The sequence below is a fragment of the Nerophis lumbriciformis genome, linkage group LG16, assembly GCF_033978685.3.
Source record: "Nerophis lumbriciformis linkage group LG16, RoL_Nlum_v2.1, whole genome shotgun sequence".
NCBI classification, from domain to species: domain Eukaryota; kingdom Metazoa; phylum Chordata; class Actinopteri; order Syngnathiformes; family Syngnathidae; genus Nerophis; species Nerophis lumbriciformis.
Window position 1 is genome coordinate 32,827,204 of NC_084563.2, and position 23,436 is coordinate 32,850,639.

At 36.5% G+C, this 23,436-nt stretch overlaps 1 protein-coding gene across 3 annotated transcripts in view; it reads right to left on the reverse strand.

Annotated features, from left to right (window-relative positions):
* pax5 (paired box 5) overlaps window positions 1–23,436 on the reverse strand; it is a 232,053-nt gene that overhangs the window by 154,141 nt on the left and 54,476 nt on the right. For all 3 annotated transcript variants that reach the window (XM_061977033.1, XM_061977032.1, XM_061977034.1), the window contains 2 exons: window positions 15,926–16,123; window positions 7,022–7,086 (listed from right to left, as the gene is read on the reverse strand). In XM_061977033.1, the coding sequence (XP_061833017.1) occupies window positions 7,022–7,086; window positions 15,926–16,123 (263 nt within the window). The remainder of the gene's footprint in view (window positions 1–7,021; window positions 7,087–15,925; window positions 16,124–23,436) is intronic.

Genomic DNA, 23,436 nt, shown 5'->3' on the forward strand with positions numbered 1-23,436 from the left:
TTTAAGTGTAATAGAGGTGTAAATGCTTGTTACTGTATGACTGTAGACTACTCCAGCAGACTTCCACTCAAGCTATCTAGGTTTATGTACCACCACAGTCTCATAATGAACCGAAAATATTTCTCCGTTAGCCGTGATGCTAATTTTCTCTATGTTAAATCCCATTCATTTATGCTAACAGCGTTAGCGATCCGAATTGACCTTTTTTTTGTGACCTGTAAAGCAAATACTAAATGAAAAGGTGTAGTTTCCTCTGCCTTCTGTTCTGCTAGCCATTCTGTTGTCATACAAGAATGTAGGTTATAATTTGATTTAGCATGCTGATTGAATGTTCATTTATTCATCTAGCCTATTTCTATTCATTTGTCCATCAGTAAAATATTTTTAAAGACTACTCCAATTGTTTAGCTGACTATTTATATCTGTGTGTGGCATTGCATGAGTGTTTTATAAGAACAAATAAATACAAACAGAATTAAAGCTGCAAGCAGCAATGGACGGGACCGACTTTGACGGCACATAAAATCCAAACCGAAACAGTAATTAAAACTCTTTGGTCAACTTTTAATCAGAAGGGTTCAATCTCTCTCCTGTGCTAGTTTGAAGCAGACACGACAAACGCGCTCAGAGGAGATAATGTTTGAAAAAAGGTGACCTGTTTTTACAAAACTTTTGGTTTGAAGGGGGAATTGCAAACTTCCTGTTGATTTTTGTTGGGGGTTGTCAATATAAGAAATGTAGGTCTAAGTGAGACCTACATAAAGTTTTTTTTTTCCTACTGGAAGTTACAGGCAGTTTTGTCTGAGTTTTCTTCCTAGGAGCAGTTGTGTATGTGTTTTCTTCCTAGGGGGCGCTAGAGCGCAATTTAGAGTTTTGGGTTGTTTTTTTTTATTAGATCACAATTTTTGCCAGTCCTGATGTGTGTGTCCAGTTTGGTGAGTTTTGAAGCATGTTAAGGGGGTCAAATTACAGCTCAAAGAGGCAAAAGTGACTGTTTTTAGTAAACTTTTGTTTTGAAGGGGGAATTGACAACTTCTTGTTGATTTTTGCTGAAGGATGTCAATGTATGAAATCTAGGTCTAAGTCAGACCTACATAGAGGTTTTTGTTTCATGGCTCTACGTATATACATATATGTATATATGTGCATATATACATATATGTATATATGTACATATATGTATATATATACATATATACGTAAATATATGTATATATGTACATATATATGTACAAAACCCAAAACCAATGAAGTTGTCACGTTGTGTAAATGGTAAATAAAAACAGAATACAATGATTTGCTAATCTTTTTCAACTTATATTCAATTTAATAGACTGCAAAGACAAGATATTTAATGTTCATGGCCTTTCCTTTTAACAACACTCAGTAAACGTTTGGGAACTGAGGACACATTTTTTAAGCTTCTCAGGTGGAATTCTTTCCCATTCTTGCTTGATGTACAGCTTAAGTTGTTCAACAGTCTACATTGTGCTATTTTAGGTTTCATAATGCGCCACACATGGTCAATGGGAGACAGGTCTGGACTACAGGCAGGCCAGTCTAGTACCCGCACTCTTACTATGAAGCCACGCTGTTGTAACACGTGGCTTGGCATTGTCTTGCTGAAATAAGCAAGGGTGTCCATGATAACGTCTGTGTGTACCTTTCAGCATTAATGGCGCCTTCACAGATGTGTAAGTTACCCATGTCTTGGGCACTAATACACCCCCATACCATCACACATGCTGGCTTTTACACTTTGCGCCTAGAACACTGGTTATTTTCCTCTTTGGTCCGGAGGACACGACATCCACAGTTTCCACAAACAATTTGATATGTGGACTCGTCAGACCACAGAACATTTTTCCACTTTGCATCTGTTCCATCTGAGCCGGCGGCAATTCTGGGTGTTGTTGATAAATGGCTTCCGCTTTGCATAGTAGAGTTTTAACTTGCACTTACAGATGTAGCGACAAACTATAGTTACTGACAGTGGTTTTCTGAAGTGTTCCTGAGCCCATGTGGTGATATCCTTTACACACTGATGTCGCTTTTTGATGCAGTACCGCCTGAGGGATCGAAGGTCACGGTCATTCAATGTTGGTTTCCGCTTATGTGCAGTGATTTCTCCAGATTCTCCGAACCATTTGATGATATTACGGACCGTAGATGATGAAATCCCTAAATTCCTTGCAATAGCTGGTTGAGAAATGTTCTTGAACTGTTGGACAATTTGCTCACGTATTTGTTGACAAAGTGGTGACCCTCGCCCCATCCTTGTTTGTGAACGACTGAGCATTTCATGGAAGCTGCTTTTATACCCAATCATGGCACCCACCTGTTCCCAATTAGCCTGTTCACCTGTGGGATGTTCCAAATAAGTATTTGGTGAGTATTCCTCAAATTCCTCAGTCTTTTTTGCCACTTGTGCCAGCTTTTTTGAAACATGTTGCAGGCTTCAAATTCCAAATGAGCTAATATTTGCAAAAAATAAAGTTTTCCAGTGTGAACATGAAATATCTTGTCTTTGCAGTCTATTCAATTGAATATAAGTTGAAAAGGATTTGCAAATCATTGTATTCGGTTTTTATTTACCATTTACACAATGTGACAACTTTACTGGTTTTGGGGTTTGTATAGATATCGTTACTTTGCTTGTAGTCGCATGTACTTTGTACTTTTTCAAACCCAACGCGAGGCCCCCAGTCAAAAAGTTTGGACACCCCTGACGTCGATGATCCTATCTGCTGTACAGATTGACTTTAGAAACGAGAAGTGTTGGATACTTCTCCTGTTGCCTTATTCGTATTTGACTTTATTAAATGTTTGGGTAGAATTTTATTCAACTATTTTTGGACAAAGGAAGATTCACAACCTTATCTTTTTGAGGCTGAATATATGGAGGATGAACCGTTTGGTTGGAGAAGCGAGTGAGACGTCGGACCAGACGGAAGCCGAGAGAGTGAGGTGAAAGTGACTCAAAGCTGCAAAATGTGGAAAAAAAATATATTCAGTCTAAGCCTGGTCCCCTGGAGAGGGGGTCCAGACTGAGGCCAAGGAAGAAAAAAACCTCACAGTCATAGCACACATAAAAATATGTGTAAGAGGGAAACATCAAAGAACACAAGGAAAATTAATAAAAACAAAAACAAACATACACTGTTGTGGCCATTGTCTGCTGGGGTCGGGGGAGCATGGCCAGGGACAGGAGCAGACCCAACAAAGCAACCAAGCATATTGTTCATGTTTTCCACTCACTACTGATTGGTGTCTTCTCACATTGTGTTGTGCATTACAAACAAACGCGTTCCGTGTTGTCTTGACGCTAGCTTATCTCTTGCCATTGTTAGCTCTTACAGCTAATACCGTAGCACGCCGATGTGTTAGTACACCAGAAAAAGAGTTCCTCGGTGTTCACTCTTACAATAATGTCGCTACAGCTTGGTTATTATACAGATTACAGAACGTAAATAAAGTATTGACGGTTTTTGAATGCATTTTAAAGTGATTTGGACGTAGAAATTTATTTCTACCATTATCATACATTGCTAGCCACCAAGAACTAGCCGATTTTTACACATTAGAATGCAAAAAAAACCCAAACCTTTTGTCTTATTATTATTATAGAGGTTTATTTGAAATAAGGACAGATACAAAAACATGTCATGTCTGTGTGATCATGTTTTTGTTTTGGTCATGTTCGTTTTGGTTTTTGGACTTTTTGTGCACTTTTGTTTTGTCACCATAGCAACCATTAGTTTTCACCTGTCACGTCACGCACCTGTTTCACATTTTGAGTCACGCACCTTTTTTCGTTAATCATGTCTATAGTATTTAAGTTCATTGTTTTCAGTTTGTCGTTCTGACGGGCGAGACGGGAATGTAAGTACCTTTTTATTTAAAGACTAACTACAAAAAAAAAATGTACTTACATTCCCGTCTCGCCCGAGCCAACTTTCCGTTGCATCCCGGAAAAGCTAACACCCAAGACCAAGTCATGACAGTATGTCGTCAGAACGACAAACTGAAAACAATTAACTTAAATACTATAGACATGATTAACGAAAACAGGTGCGTGACTCAAAATGTGAAACAGGTGCGTGACGTGACAGGTGAAAACTAATGGTTGCTATGGTGACAAAACAAAAGTGCACAAAAAGTCCAAAAACCAAAACGAACATGACCAAAACAAAAACATGATCACACAGACATGACAAAACAGACATCTGAAACAGTTATCCAAAGTATGCATCATAGTGTTTGTAGCCAAAGCTAATTTACAACACAGATCCAACATCATTAAAATAGGAAAATAAAAAATAGAATGAATCGATAATAATGATAATTGTAATATAGACAAAGTGCAAACTAGATACATCTCTCGTTATGATTGTGAACAAAAAAAAGTGCAGTTCTCCTTTAATTCACGTCCAAAGGACCGGACTTATTGGAGTGTATGTGAACAGTTGAAATATTGAAATTGAGTGTAAACATGGAATTCCCCCCAGCGTTACATATTAATGTTGTTTATCGACTTCTTATGTTTCATTCAAAATCCCACCCAACATTTAATTTGTAACAACGGCAGAAGAATTGATCTGAAGAATGTCTCTGACGGCCCCTTTAAGGTGCAAGCATCATCTACTTAATCACTCCTGCTATGAATGCCTCGGCATTGTTTGTAATATTAATAGTCATGCATCCATAATACGATATAATGTTCTAAATGTGCATGTTTACCACTTTATAATGCAGTGTTTTTCAACCTATTTTGGTGGCTTTTCCTGTTTTGTTGGTATTTTCCTGTAGCAGTTTTCCTTTGTCTTCCTTTGGAGCGATATTCCCCGCACCAATGAAGAATATTTCAGTTGTTTTTATCCTTCTTTGTGGGGACATTTTTGATTGTTATGTCATGTTCGGGTGCACTTTTGTGGACACGGTCTTTGCTCCACAGTAAGTCTTTGCTGTCGTCCAGCATTCTGTTTCTGTTTACTTTGTAGCCAGTTATACTTGTTTTGGTTGTACTTGTATAGTGCTTTTCTACCTTCAAGGTACTCACTATTTCCACATTCACACACACATTCACACACTGATGGCGGGAGCTGCCGTGCAAGGCCCTAAACCGTACTTGCCAACCTTGAGACCTCCGAATTCGGGAGATGGCGGGTGGGTGGGGTGTGGGGTGGGGGTGGGGGGTGGGGGGTGGGGGGGGGTTGAGGTGGGCGGGGTTTGGTAGTAGCGGGGGTGTATATTGTAGCGTCCCGGAAGAGTTAGTGCCGCAAGGCGTTCTGGGTATTTGTTTTGTGAAGTGAAGTGAATTATATTTATATAGCGCTTTACATAGTGACACCCGATATCTAAGTTACATTTAAACCAGTGTGGGTGGCACTGGGAGAAGGTGGGTAAAGTGTCTTGCCCAAGGACACAACGACAGTGACTAGGATGGTGGAAGCGGGAATCGAACCTGGAACCCTCAAGTTGCTGGCACCGCCACTTTACCAACCCAGCTATTCCGCCCGTGTTTATGTTGTGTTACGGTGCGGATGTTCTCCCGAAATGTGTTTGTCATTGGTCATGAGTTCACAGTGTGGCGCATATTTGTAACAGTGTTAAAGTTGTTTATATGGCCACCCTCAGTGTGACCTGTATGGCTGTTGACCAAGTATGCCTTGCATTCACTTGTGTGTGTCTAAAAGCCGCATATATTATGTGACTGGGCCGGCACGCTGTTTGAATGGAGAAAAAGCGGACGTGACGACAGGTTGTAGAGGACGCTAAAGGCAGCGCCTTTAAGGCACGCCCCCAATACTGTTGTCCGGGTGAAAATCGGGAGAAATTCGAGAGAATGGTTGCCCCGGGAAATTTTTGGGAGGGGCACTGAAATTCGGGAGTCTCCTGGGAAAATCGGGAGGGTTGGCAGGTATGCCCTGAAGACGACCCATCAGGAGCAAGGGTGAAGTGTCTTGCTCAAGGACGCAACGAGGTTGGTAGAAGGTGGGGATTGAACCAGGATCCCTCAAGTTGTTGGCACGGCCACTCTTCCAACCGCGTCCCCCCCAGTTTAGTTTTAGTTTGGCCTTTATTTTTGGTTTAAGCATTAGATACCTTTTTACCTGCACGCTGTCGTCTGCATATTGCGATCACGACAAACCATCAAAGCAATTAGCTACCTGTTGGAAAAATTGTTTCTAAATTCTCACAAAAACTTTGTGTTACATTTGAGTAACACAAAGATGTCTTTGAAACCTACCAAGAAGAAGGCTCGTAAAACTCCACTGTGTAAGGGGGAAAGCAAGATGAAGGGGTTTTCTGTTTTCTCTCATGTATGGTAATCAACAGAAAGATATTGTTCTAACCCAAGGACCTCAAAGCGGAGAGATGGCAGCATCTGCCCAATTTCCAGACGACCTCTTTTTGAAGTATTTTACGAAGTCTAACTATTTTATGGACCTCTTTTTGAACTATCTTACGAACTCTTTTTTAACCGACCTTTTCTGTGAATTGTTTACGACCTTTTCTGTGAACTTTTTGCGACCATTGTCCTTTGGAAACAGCGGTGGCCATGCGGTCGGGGAGTGTCCAAAATAAAAGAAGGAGGCGTGCAATCTTTTGGCAGAGCGTGCTGAGATACTGTGCAAGGGTACAGTGTACAGACGACTCTCCTCAATATTGAGTCCAAATTGTGTCTCTCTCGAATTATTTGCCTCTTGTCTTGTTTAATAGATGTCATCAGTGTTTGAACCTGACACTACCTGCTGCCACCTACTGGTATGGAAGAGTGTGACACCGTTACTCTGCCGAGCTCTAGGCAGCACCGACACTCAACACCACATTTGCAGATTATTATTACGGGTTTGCAAAAAATATTTTTAACCCATATAGGTGAAATGACAATCTCCCACGACACACCAGACTGTGTCTCCCGGCTTGGAGACGGATGGACGTGGGGGGGAAAAAAGGTCACCGTGATAATAATAATATGTAAAAGGTGCTTTGACGGGGTGCAGAGTCAGCCACCTACCTAAATTGTGAGCCGTCATTGAGCCCGTTTGGCCCGGCGGCTGCTGAACCTTGGTCCGAATGATCCTGCCAGAGAACGAGAGCAGACAGTGTCAGAGAATTGGTCATTTATGTGAGTGTGTAAGGGAGGGTGGGGGGAGGACAGGGGACGTGAGAACATAACCATCGTGGGAGCCGTGTGTGTGTGTGTGTACTTGGCTGACATGGCTCAGGGGCCTCACACTTCCTGCTTGGCTGCCCATGCAAGCGCCTTCTTCCTCTCTCTTTCCCTTCCCTCCCTAACCCCTCTCCTTATCCTGTCCCCATCTTCTCTTCCCTTCCCTCCCTTTCTCTCCTTCCTTTGTGTCCACCTTCCCTCCCCTTTTGTTTGCCTCTTTTGCCCACTTCTTCGCTCTCCTACTTCCCCCGCCTTCTCCGGCTCCGTGCTCAGGGGCGAGAGCCTTGGCACTGACCTCTGGGCCGCAGCCACTTCATCTACGTGGAGACTACGGGCCCTCAGACACACATTCTGTATATTGTGCACACAGACACGACCGGGGTCGTCCCGACACCGATATTTTGGTGCAAGTACCAAAATACAATTCGGTACTTTTCAAAATAAAAGGGCACCACAACAAAACTTTATTTTAACAGAAATGTCACGGCCCGGGCGCACCCCAGTGCGCATTCATTCTGCGCACGCCACTCCGGCTGCAGCAGGCAGCTGCTTTCCATCTGCAATCAGCACTGGGCTTCTTAAGCCAGTGCAAACCTGCGTTCCGGGCCAGAACGTAGCGACCTGTTCCCGTTCAGTAAGCAGAAAAACCCTAGCTCTATGCACTCTCTTTCTGTGTTTCTCCGCCTCCGTGTTCATTTGTCTCGTGTTTCCTTGTCTTCTTCCAGCAGCATTCCTCCGTTCCCGCATTACGAGATGTGTGTCTCGTCTCCCTGTATTCCCTCTGGTTCCTTGGCTGCCTCTTGGATCTCGACCACCTCTGCCTGCCCACAGATTAACGCCTCACTCCTGACCCTAAACCCCACAGACCTCCAAGCCAGAATGTAGCAACCTGTGACTGACTGACTGACTGACTGACTGACTGACTGACTGACTGACTGACTGACTGACTGACTGACTGACTGACTGACTGACTGACTGACTGACTGACTGACTGACTGACTGACTGACTGACTGACTGACTGACTGACTGACTGACTGACTGACTGACTGACTGACTGACTGACTGACTGACTGACTGACTGACGAGACGAGAGAGAGAGAGAGAGAGAGAGAGAGAGAGAGAGAGAGAGAGAGAGAGAGAGAGAGAGAGAGAGAGAGAGAGAGAGAGAAACGCCTCACTCCTGCCCCCACACCCGCCCACAGACATCCGAGCCAGAACGTATCCACCTGTTCCCGTACAGTAAGCCGACAAACCCTAGCTCTATGCACTCTCTCTCTCTGTGTTTCTCCCCCTCAGTGTTCATTTGTCTCTCGTGTTTCCTTGTCGTCTTCCAGCAGCATTCCTCCGTTACAGCTTTACGAGCTGTGTGTCTCGTCTCCCTGTATTCCCTCTGGTTCCGTGGCTGCCTCTTGGATCTTGTTTAGTCGTAAGTAAACAAACAAAGGCTCCTAATTAGTCTGCTGATGTATGCAGTAACATATTGTGTCATTTATCTACCTATCATTTTGTCAACATTAGTAATCTACTTGTTCATTTACTGTTAAAATCTGCTTACTTTCTGTTTCAACGTGTATACATGTAATAATCACTTGTTCTTCTCTTGTTTTATACCTTACATAAGTTTGGAGTGATACTGTAAATTTAGGTACAGATCCAATACCAAGTAGTTACAGGATCATACATTGTTCATAATTAATGTTCTCATGTGTCCAGGGACATATTTCCTGACTTTATAAACAATTAAAAATGACAAGAGTTTGTCGATAATAAAAAATATCGATGTAATCGTTGTAGTATCGACTATATATGGCTCTTGTACTTGGTATCATTACAGTCGATGTCCAAGGGAGCAGTCCAAGTGAGCAGAGTCGAAGAATGCACGAGTTTGCAGTGATCACTTTGTTAAAGGTTTGTTTGATGTACTTTTAACGTTTATTTCTCATGCAAGTACCAAATGTGAGCAAAACCTAAAAGACTTTTTTACCAAAGACAACAATCATAAACGAATCTTTCAGCACGTACACAATGTTGACATCTATACTTATATTGTGATTAACAATCATAAATGAATCTTTCAGCACATACACAATGTTGACATCTATACTTATATTTTGATAAACAATCATAAATGAATCTTTCAGCACATACACGATGTTGACATCTGTAGTTATATTTTGATAAACAATCAATTTAATCTTTCAGCACATACACAATGTTGACATCTATAGTTATATTTTGATAAACAATCATAAATGAATCTTTCAGCACGTACACAATGTTGACATCTATAGTTATATTTTGATAAACAATCATTAATTAATCTTTCAGCACATACACAATGTTGACATCTATAGTTATATTTTGATAAACAATCATAAATGAATCTTTCAGCACATACACAATGTTGACATCTATAGTTATATTTTGATAAACAATCATAAATGAATCTTTCAGCACATACACAATGTTGACATCTATAGTTATATTTTGATAAACAATCATAAATGAATCTTTCAGCACATATAACTATAGATGTCAGCATTGTGTATTTTGATAAACAATCATAAATGAATCTTTCAGCACATACACAATGTTGACATCTATAGTTCTATTCTGATAAACAATCATAAATGAATCCTTCAGCACATAAACAATGTTGACATCTATAGTTATATTTTGATAAACAATCATAAATTAATCTTTCAGTACATACACAATGTTGACATCTATAGTTATATTTTGATAAACAATCATTAATTAATCTTTCAGCACATACACAATGTTGACATCTATAGTTATAATTTGATAAACAATCATAAATTAATCTTTCAGCACATACACAATGTTGACATCTATAGTTATATTTTGATAAATAATCATAAATGAATCTTTCAGCACATACAGAATGTTGACATCTATAGTTATATTTTGATAAACAATCATAAATGAATCTTTCAGCACATACACAATGTTGACATCTATAGTTATATTTTGATAAACAATCATAAATGAATCTTTCAGCACATACACAATGTTGACATCTATAGTTATATTTTGATAAACAATCATTAATTAATCTTTCAGCACATACACAATGTTGACATCTATAGTTATATTTTGATAAACAATCATAAATTAATCTTTCAGCACATACACAATGTTGACATCTATACTTATATTTTGATAAACAATCATAAATTAATCTTTCAGCACATACACAATGTTGACATCTATAGTTATATTTTGATAAACAATCATTAATTAATCTTTCAGCACATACACAATGTTGACATCTATAGTTATATTTTGATAAACAATCATAAATTAATCTTTCAGCACATACACAATGTTGACATCTATACTTATATTTTGATAAACAATCATAAATTAATCTTTCAGCACGTACACAATGTTGACATCTATAGTTATATTTTGATAAACAATCATAAATTAATCTTTCAGCACATACACAATGTTGACATCTATAGTTATATTTTGATAAACAATCATAAATTAATCTTTCATCACATACACAATGTTGACATCTATAGTTATATTTTGATGAACAATCATAAAAGAATATTCAGCACATATAACTATAGATGTCAATATTGTGTATTTTGATAAACAATCATAAATGAATCCTTCAGCACATACAATGTTACATCTATCGTTATATTCTGATAAACAATCATAAATGAATCTTTCAGCACACACAATGTTGACATCTATAACTATATTTTTATAAAGACAGCAATCATAAATGAATCTTTCAGCACGTAGACAATGTGGACATCTTTAGTTATATTTTTAAAAAGACAACAATTATAGGTTAGGAACTAGGAACTTTTTTTTTACTTAAAATTAAGTTAAATTTTTGCTTACAGAAATTAGTCCATTTTATTATTATTTTTTGTTTATTTATTTAGGATGACTAGAAGTTATTTACCTTTCAATTACAGTACAACGTTAAACAATTCTCCAGTAATGAGAAATCAAAGTTTATATCCTTTTAAATGGTTGCTTGTATTATGATATATTATGATTACATTACATTAAAAATCACTGTATAGTTTTTTATTGATTATTTATTATTATTTATAGTTCATGGAGGCCGGACTGATAAAATCATGGCATAATAATTAAAAAATAAAGACAACTTTGAAATAGTTTTCTTTGTCTTACTTTGGCCAAAAGTAGAACAAAGTCATTCTTAAAAATGTACATATTACAAAATATTCCTCTTAGCAAAACACTTCAAGTTAGTTAAAAATTCAGCGGACAAAATTGTTGTGGTTTCAAAAACCGAGCGTTTCCTCAAACCGCCGCATTGATGACAACGCAACTGCAACAACACATTGATTTATTGCCATTCGAATATTACAATTATAATATAATCAAAATAATTGTCAGATGGCGACGGACTGATGCTGTAGCGACACGCAATACCTTCTTTCATTGTAAGTTATCCAGTCAAAGGATAAAAAAAAACGAAATGGTAAGATGCAAAGACTTAAGTCAACATGACCTTTGGTTGGTTAACGGCAATGCGATGTGCACCCTGAACTCCATTGTAAAAATGTGTGGTTCTACATTTGTTGTATTTTATTTTATGCTTAAATCTACCATGTTCACATTGGTTATGTTTGTAGGGATCTTACCTTTAATTCGGCTATCATACTGTTATATATACATATATATATATATATATGTATATATATACATATATATATATATATATATATATATACATACAACAGTATAATAGCCGAATTAAAGGTAAGATCCCGACAAACATAACATGGTAACATTTTTACAATGGAGTTCAGGGTGCACATCGCATTGCCGTTAACCGGCTATCATACTGTTATATATACATACACATACAATAACTGTATGATAGCCGAATTAAAGGTAAGATCCCTACAAACATTACCAATGTGAACATGGTAGATTTAAGCATAAAATAAAATACTACAAACAAATGTAGAACCACACATTTTTACAATGGAGTTCAGGGTGCACATCGCATTGCCGTTAACCGGCTATCATACTGTTATATATACATATACATACAATAACAGTATGATAGCCGAATTAAAGGTAAGATCCCTACAAACATAACCAATGTGAACATGGTAGATTTAAGAATAAAATACTACAAACAAGAAATGTAGAACCACACATTTTTACAATGGAGTTCAGGGTGCACATCGCATTGCCATTAACCGGCTATCATACTGTTATACATACATATACATACAATATCAGTATGATAGCCGAATTAAAGGTAAGATTCCTACAAACATAACCAATGTGAACATTGTAGTATTTTATTTTATTCTTAAATCTACCAACAACAAATGTAGAACCACACATTTTTACAATGGAGTTCAGGGTGCACATCGCATTGCCGTTAACCGGCTATCATACTGTTATATAAACATATACATATATACATACAATAACAGTATGATAGCTGAATTAAAGGTAAGATCCCGACAAACATACCCAATGTGAAAATGGTAGATTTAAGCATAAAATAAAATACTACAAACAACAAATGTAGAACCACACATTTTTACAATGGAGTTCAGGGTGCACATCGCATTGCCGTTAACCGGCTATCATACTGTTATATATACATACAATAACCGTATGATAGCCGAATTAAAGGTAAGATCCCTACAAACATTACCAATGTGAACATGGTAGATTTAAGCATGAAATAAAATACAAACAACAAATGTAGAACCACACATTTTTCCAATGGAGTTCAGGGTGCACATCGCATTGCCGTTAACCGGCTATCATACTGTTATATATACATATACATATACATATACATACAATAACAGTATGATAGCCGAATTAAAGGTAAGATCCCTACAAACATTACCAATGTGAACATGGTAGATTTAAGCATAAAATAAAATACTACAAACAACAAATGTAGAACCACACATTTTTACAATGGAGTTCAGGGTGCACATCGCATTGCCGTTAACCGGCTATCATACTGTTATATATACATACAATAACAGTATGATAGCCGAATTAAAGGTAAGATCCCTACAAATATAACCAATGTGAACATGGTACATTTAAGCATAAAATAAAATACTACAAACAACAAATGGAGAACCACGCATTTTTACAATGGAGTTCAGGGTGCACATTGCATTGCCGTTAACCGGCTATCATACTGTTATATATACATATACATATACATACGATAACAGTATGATAGCCGAATTAAAGGTAAGATCCCTACAAATATAACCAATGTGAACATGGTAGATTTAAGCAGAAAATAAAATACTACAAACAACAAATGTAGAACCACACATTTTTACAATGGAGTTCAGGGTGCACATCGCATTGCCGTTAACCGGCTATCATACTGTTATATATACATAATCACATACAATAACAGTATGATAGCCGAATTAAAGGTAAGATCCCTACAAACATAACCAATGTGAACATGGTAGATTTAAGAATAAAATACTACAAGCAACAAATGTAGAACCACACATATTTACAATGGAGTTCAGGGTGCACATCGCATTGCCGTTAACTGGCTATCATACTGTTATATATACATATACATATACATACAATAACAGTATGATAGCCGAATTAAAGGTAAGATCCCTACAAATATAACCAATGTGAACATGGTAGATTTAAGCAGAAAATAAAATACTACAAACAAGAAATGTAGAACCACACATTTTTACAATGGAGTTCAGGGTGCACATCGCATTGCCATTAACTGGCTATCATACTGTTATATATACATATACATATATACATACAATAACAGTATGATAGCCGAATTAAAGGTAAGACCCTCACAAACATAACTAATGTGAACATGGTAGATTTAAGAATAAAATACTACAAGCAACAAATGTAGAACCACACATATTTACAATGGAGTTCAGGGTGCACATCGCATTGCCGTTAACTGGCTATCATACTGTTATATATACATATACATATACATACAATAACAGTATGATAGCCGAATTAAAGGTAAGATCCCTACAAACATAACCAATGTGAACATGGTAGATTTAAGAATAAAATAAAATACTACAAACAACAAATGTAGAACCACACATTTTTACAATGGAGTTCAGGGTGCACATCGCATTGCCGTTAACCGGCTATCATACTGTTATATATACATATACATACAATAACAGTATGATAGCCGAATTAAAGGTAAGATCCCTACAAACATAACCAATGTGAACATGGTAGATTTAAGAATAAAATACTACAAACAAGAAATGTAGAACCACACATTTTTACAATGGAGTTCAGGGTGCACATCGCATTGCCATTAACCGGCTATCATACTGTTATACATACATATACATACAATATCAGTATGATAGCCGAATTAAAGGTAAGATCCCTACAAACATAACCAATGTGAACATTGTAGTATTTTATTTTATTCTTAAATCTACCAACAACAAATGTAGAACCACACATTTTTACAATGGAGTTCAGGGTGCACATCGCATTGCCGTTAACCGGCTATCATACTGTTATATAAACATATACATATATACATACAATAACAGTATGATAGCCGAATTAAAGGTAAGATCCCTACAAATATAACCAATGTGAACATGGTAGATTTAAGCAGAAAATAAAATACAAACAAGAAATGTAGAACCACACATTTTTACAATGGAGTTCAGGGTGCACATCGCATTGCCATTAACCGGCTATCATACTGTTATATATACATATACATATATACATACAATAACAGTATGATAGCCGAATTAAAGGTAAGACCCTCACAAACATAACTAATGTGAACATGGTAGATTTAAGAATAAAATACTACAAGCAACAAATGTAGAACCACACATATTTACAATGGAGTTCAGGGTGCACATCGCATTGCCGTTAACTGGCTATCATACTGTTATATATACATATACATACAATAACAGTATGATAGCCGAATTAAAGGTAAGATCCCTACAAACATAACCAATGTGAACATGGTAGATTTAAGAATAAAATACTACAAACAACAAATGGAGAACCATGCATTTTTACAATGGAGTTCAGGGTGCACATCGCATTGCAGTTAACCGGCTATCATACTGTTATATATACATATACATATATACATACAATAACAGTATGATAGCCGAATTAAAGGTAACATCCCGGCAAACAAACAATGTGAACATGGTAGATTTAAGCATAAAATAAAAATACTACAAACAACAAATGTAGAACCACACATTTTTACAATGGAGTTCAGGGTGCACATCGCATTGTCGTTAACCAACCAATGGTCATGTTGACTTAAGTCTTTGCATCTTACCATTTCGGGTTTTTTTTTATCCTTTGAGTGGACAATTTACAATGAAAGAAGGTATTGCGTGTCGCCACAGCATCAGTCTGTCGCCATCTGCCGCCCGCCACAACAGTCAGCTGACACGTCACCTTTAAACACTGCCATGTGTGACGGGGGTTACACTTTGAATTGCTATTACGACATCCAGTGGACACATATAGAACAGCAATTTCTTTCATGAAAAACTCATTTTTATACTTGGCAAACGCACCTTGCGGGCCAGATTATACCTTTTCGCGGGCTCTGAGCCAAATATTTTTGAAATCTCCAAATTGAATGGCAATTTGAGAGAAAAATCGCACTTGGGTAATTCCTCAAAAAGGGTAGTGTATTAGACGATGAGTACCTGTTGATGGAGCTGACGCTGGGCACGCTGTCGTTGTCGCATACTCTCTCGGCCAGGAGCCGGTCCCGGATCTCCCAGGCAAACATGGTGGGGTTTTGGCGTTTGTAGTCGGCAATCTTGTCGACCACTTTGGGTGTAGCAACCTTTGGTTTGGATCCCCCGATGACGCCGGGGCGGATACTGCCCGTTTCATAGTACCTGGCAATGCAGAGAAGATACTCATGTTGGTCTATAGCAGGGGTGGCCAAACGTTTTCCACTGAGGGCCACAGACTGACTAATCAAAGGCTGTGGGGGGCATTTTGGTAGTTTTCACCATCAAAAACAAGTACAATATATAGATTTATTTCAAAGAAGATGCAACTTCTGTAGAAATGTTGCATGAAAAACAAGTAAAACAACCTGATTGCGTCACAATATGATCATTGTCACAATATGATCATTGTCACAATAATGCTGCAAAACAAGTAAAACAACCTGATATAATCATTGTAACAATAACGCTGCAAAACAAGTACAACAACCTGATTGCTTCACAATATGATCATTGTCACAATAACGCTGCAAAACAAGTAAAAGAACCTGATTGCGTCACAATATGATCATTGTCACAATAACACTGCAAAACAAGTAAAACAACCTGATATAATCATTGTCACAATAACGCTGCAAAACAAGTAAAACAACCTGATTGCGTCACAATATGATCATTGTCACAATAACGCTGCAAAACAAGTAAAACAACCTGATATAATCATTGTAACAATAACGCTGCAAAACAAGTAAAACAACCTGATATAATCATTGTAACAATAACGCTGCAAAACAAGTAAAGCAACCTGATTGTTTCACAATATGATCATTGTCTCAATAACGCTGCAAAACAAGTAAACAACCTGATATAATCATTGTAACAATAACGCTGCAAAACAAGTAAAACAACCTGATTGCTTCACAATATGATCATTGTTACAATAACGCTGCAAAACAAGTAAAACAACCTGATTGCTTCACAATATGATCATTGTCACAATAACGCTGAAAAACAAGTAAAACAACCTGATATAATCATTGTAACAATAACGCTGAAAAACAAGTAAAACAACCTGATTGCGTCACAATATGATCATTGTCACAATAACACTGCAAAACAAGTAAAACAACCTGATATAATCATTGTAACAATAACGCTGCAAAACAAGTAAAACAACCTGATTGCTTCACAATATGATCATTGTCACAATATGATCATTGTCACAATAACGCTGCAAAACAAGTAAAACAACCTGATATAATCATTGCAACAATAACGCTGCAAAACAAGTAAAACAACCTGATTGCGTCACAATATGATCATTGTCACAATAACACTGCAAAACAAGTAAAACAACCTGATATAATCATTGTAACAATAACGCTGCAAAACAAGTAAAACAAGCTGATTGCTTCACAATATGATCATTGTCACAATAACGCTGCAAAACAAGTAAAACAACCTGATATAATCATTGTAACAATAACGCTGCAAAACAAGTAAAACAACCTGATTGCGTCACAATATGATCATAGTCACAATAACGCTGCAAAACAAGTAAAACAACCTGATTGCGTCACAATATGATCATTGTAACAATAACACTGCAAAACAAGTAAAACAACCTGATTGCGTCACAATATGATCATTGTCACAAAAACACTGCAAAGCAAGTAAAACAACCTGATACAATCATTGCAACAATAACGCTGCAAAACAAGTAAAAACCTGATTGCTTCACAATATGATCATTGTCACAATAACGCTGCAAAACAAGTAAAACAACCTGATTGCGTCACAATATGATCATTGTCACAATGCCGCTGCAAAACAAGTAAAACAACCTGATTGCTTCACAATATGATCATTGTCACAACGCTAAAAAACAAGTAAAACAACCTAATTGCTTCACAATATGATCATTGTCACAATAATGCTGCAAAACAAGTAAAACAAGCTGATTGCTTCACAATATGATCATTGTCACAATAACACTGCAAAACAAGTAAAACAACCTGATTGCTTTACAATATGATCATTGTCACAATAACGCTGCAAAACAAGTAAAACAACCTGATATAATCATTGTAACAATAATGCTGCAAAACAAGTAAAACAACCTGATTGCGTCACAATATGATCATTGTCACAATAACGCTGCAAAACAAGGAAAACAACCTAATTGCTTTACAATATGATCATTGTCTCAATAACACTGCAAAACAAGTAAAACAACCTGATATAATCATTGTAACAATAACGCTGCAAAACAAGTAAAACAACCTGATTGCTTCACAATATGATCATTGTCACAACGCTGCAAAACAAGTAAAACAACCTGATTGCGTCACAATATGATCATTGTCACAATATGATCATTGTCACAATAACGCTGCAAAACAAGTAAAACAACCTGATATAATCATTGTAAGAATAACGCTGCAAAACAAGTAAAACAACCTGATTGCGTCACAATATGATCGTTGTCACAACACTGCAAAACAAGTAAAACAACCTGATATAATCATTGTAAGAATAACGCTGCAAAACAAGTAAAACAACCTGATTGCTTCACAATATGATCATTGTCACAATAACGCTGCAAAACAAGTAAAACAACCTGATTGTGTCACAATATGATCATTGTAACAATAACACTGCAAAACAAGTAAAACAACCTGATATAATCGTTGTAACAATAACGCTGCAAAACAAGTAAAGCAACCTGATTGTTTCACAATATGATCATTGTCACAATAATGCTGCAAAACAAATAAGACATGATATAATCATTGTAACAATAACGCTGCAAAACAAGTAAAACAACCTGATTGCGTCACAATATGATCATTGTCACAATTACGCTGCAAAACAAGTAAAACAACCTGATATAATCATTGTAACAATAACGCAGCAAAACAAGTAAAACAACCTGATTGCTTCACAAAATGATCATTGTAACAATAACACTGCAAAACAAGTAAAACAACTTGATTGCTTCACAATATGGTCATTGTTACAATAACGCTGCAAAACAAGTAAAACAACCTGATTGCGTCACAATATGATCATTGTCACAATAACGCTGCAAAACAAGTAAAACAACTTAATTGCTTTACAATATGATCATTGTCACAATAACGCTGCAAAACAAGTAAAACAACCTGATATAATCATTGTAACAATAACGCTGCAAAACAAGTAAAACAACCTGATATAATCATTGTAACAATAACGCTGCAAAACAAGTAAAACAAGCTGATTGCTTCACAATATGATCATTGTCACAATAACGCTGCAAAACAAGTAAAACAACCTGATATAATCATTGTAACAATAACGCTGCAAAACAAGTAAAACAACCTGATTGCGTCACAATATGATCATAGTCACAATAACGCTGCAGAACAAGTAAAACAACCTGATTGCGTCACAATATGATCATTGTAACAATAACACTGCAAAACAAGTAAAACAACCTGATTGCGTCACAATATGATCATTGTCACAAAAACACTGCAAAACAAGTAAAACAACCTGATACAATCATTGCAACAATAACGCTGCAAAACAAGTAAAAACCTGATTGCTTCACAATATGATCATTGTCACAATAACGCTGCAAAACAAGTAAAACAACCTGATTGTGTCACAATATGATCATTGTAACAAACGCTGCAAAACAAGTAAAACAACCTGATTGCGTCACAATATGATCATTGTCACAATGCCGCTGCAAAACAAGTAAAACAACCTGATTGCTTCACAATATGATCATTGTCACAACGCTAAAAAACAAGTAAAACAACCTAATTGCTTCACAATATGATCATTGTCACAATAATGCTGCAAAACAAGTAAAACAAGCTGATTGCTTCACAATATGATCATTGTCACAATAACACTGCAAAACAAGTAAAACAACCTGATTGCTTCACAATATGATCATTGTCACAATAACGCTGCAAAACAAGTAAAACAACCTGATATAATCATTGTAACAATAATGCTGCAAAACAAGTAAAACAACCTGATTGCGTCACAATATGATCATTGTCACAATAACGCTGCAAAACAAGTAAAACAACCTAATTGCTTTACAATATGATCATTGTCTCAATAACGCTGCAAAACAAGTAAAACAACCTGATATAATCATTGTAACAATAACGCTGCAAAACAAGTAAAACAACCTGATTGCTTCACAATATGATCATTGTCACAACGCTGCAAAACAAGTAAAACAACCTGATTGCGTCACAATATGATCATTGTCACAATATGATCATTGTCACAATAACGCTGCAAAACAAGTAAAACAACCTGATATAATCATTGTAAGAATAACGCTGCAAAACAAGTAAAACAACCTGATTGCGTCACAATATGATCATTGTCACAACACTGCAAAACAAGTAAAACAACCTGATATAATCATTGTAAGAATAACGCTGCAAAACAAGTAAAACAACCTGATTGCTTCACAATATGATCATTGTAACAATAACACTGCAAAACAAGTAAAACAACCTGATATAATCGTTGTAACAATAACGCTGCAAAACAAGTAAAGCAACCTGATTGTTTCACAATATGATCATTGTCACAATAATGCTGCAAAACAAATAAGACAACCTGATATAATCATTGTAACAATAACGCTGCAAAACAAGTAAATCAACCTGATTGCGTCACAATATGATCATTGTCACAATTACGCTGCAAAACAAGTAAAACAACCTGATATAATCATTGTAACAATAATGCAGCAAAACAAGTAAAACAACCTGATTGCTTCACAAAATGATCATTGTAACAATAACACTGCAAAACAAGTAAAACAACTTGATTGCTTCACAATATGGTCATTGTTACAATAACGCTGCAAAACAAGTAAAACAACCTGATTGCGTCACAATATGATCATTGTCACAATAACGCTGCAAAACAAGTAAAACAACTTAATTGCTTTACAATATGATCATTGTCACAATAACGCTGCAAAACAAGTAAAACAACCTGATATAATCATTGTAACAATAACGCTGCAAAACAAGTAAAACAACCTGATTGCTTCACAATATGATCGTCACAATAACGCTGCGAAACAAGTAAAACAACCTGATTGCGTCACAATATGATCATTGTCACAATATGATCATTGTCACAATAACGCTGCAAAACAAGTAAAACAACCTGATATAATCATTGTAAGAATAACGCGGCAAAACAAGTAAAACAACCTGATTGCGTCACAATATGATCATTGTCACAATAACACTGCAAAACAAGTAAAACAACCTGATATAATCATTGTAAGAATAACGCTGCAAAACAAGTAAAACAACCTGATTGCTTCACAATATGATCATTGTCACAACAACGCTGCAAAACAAGTAAAACAACCTGATTGTGTCACAATATAAACATTGTAACAATAACACTGCAAAACAAGTAAAACAACCTGATATAATCATTGTAACAATAACGCTGCAAAACAAGTAAAGCAACCTGATTGTTTCACAATATGATCATTGTCACAATAACATACCTGCCAACTTTTGAAATCAGAAAAACCTAGTAGCCAGGGTCCAGGGGCCGCAGGCCCCGGTAGGTCCAGGACAAAGTCCTGGTGGGGGGTTCAGGCTTCGCCCCCCGACGCAAAATGATTATTAGCATTCAGACAGGTTAAAATGTTGCTAAAACCATCACTTTTCTATCAGTCACAGTGACTTTTCAAAACAAAAATATTACAGCAAAAATCATATGGGTTGATTGACATGTTTATTCTGTAAGCTAACTTCAATAGTTTGAAATTATGTTGACAGTTAATGCCAGTTATCCTGTCAACCCTTCACAAGACTTCAATTTGTTAATTGAAAGTATAAACAGTATAAACACTTTTTACAGTAAACAAATGGTAAAACAGTACTAAACAATTCCATTAAAAAAAAAAATTGGTGTCATTATTAACTTTCTGTCCAAGCTTGTATAATCTACTGCCTTGTTCAATTGTAAAAAATATTCTGTGCCTAAAATTCACATTTCTATCACAATTATCATACTGTAAACATGGTAAGCTAACTTCATTAAAATTAATAGTCCTGTCAATAGCATGGAATTACAATTCAAATGTAGTTTTTTTGTAAGCCTTTCAAAAGAATTCAAAATATGAAAAATTAATGAAAATGAATTTAAGCCATCAGACACTTGAAAAGTGGCACATCACATCTCTAATGTAATCATTTTAACTTTTCAACAGAAATAGCACTGCAAAAATATTAAGGACATACTTCTGTATTTTGGTAGTTATGCTGTCAACATTTAACAAGATTTCTTCAACTTGGACTTGAAAGCATAAATAGTATAAACACTTTTAACAGTATAACAGTACTAAACAATTCCAATAGATAACATTGGTGTCATTACCTTTTTGTGGCTAAAATCCAAATTTAGCAACGGCATTAGACTTGTTTTTTTGTCCCAACGTGGTCTTTTACATCGCTAATTCCTCCGTGTCCGATCGAAAAATCTTGTCTGCACAAGGTGCAATTCGCGTAGTTTTCACCCTTTTTGGAACGGATAATTATTCCCGGATAGGCTTTTGAATATTCTTCACGGAATGACTGCAGTTTTCTTTTCGGTTTAAGACTCGTATGCGATTTTTCTCCGGCTGATTCCATGATCGTTCGCTCGTTTGGAAACAATGACAACAGGTGCCTCGTGCTTGGCAGCGGTGCTATAAATAGCCTCGCGGAATGGCTCGATAGGAAGTTACGAAAAGCAGGTCGAATGTCATTGTTGTTACGCGATTTTGTGAATAAAACTTTAAAAAAAAAAAAAAAATTTAATTAATGAAAAACCGTATTTTTTATCACTGCAACCGTAACCCGGAATAGGTTGATGAAAACCGTACTAATTACGGGAAACCGGAGTAGTTGGCAGGTATGCAATAATGCTGCAAAACAAATAAGACAACCTGATATAATCATTGTAACAATAACGCTGCAAAACAAGTAAAACAACCTGATTGCGTCACAATATGATCATTGTCACAATTACGCTGCAAAACAAGTAAAACAACCTGATATAATCATTGTAAAAATAACGCAGCAAAACAACATGATCATTGTCACAATAACACTGCAAAACAAGTAAAACAACCTGATATAATCATTGTAACAATAACGCTGCAAAACAAGTAAAGCAACCTGATTGCTTCACAATGTGATCATTGTCACAATAATGCTGCAAAACAAGTAAAACAACCTGATATAATCATTGTAACAAAAACGCTGCAAAACAAGTAAAACAACCTGTTTGCGTCACAATATGATCATTGTAACAATAACGCTGCAAAACAAGTAAAACTACCTAATTGCTTCACAATATGATCATTGTCACAATACCGCTGCAAAACAAGTAAAACAACCTGATTGCTTCACAATATGATCATTGTAACAACTACACTGCAAAAC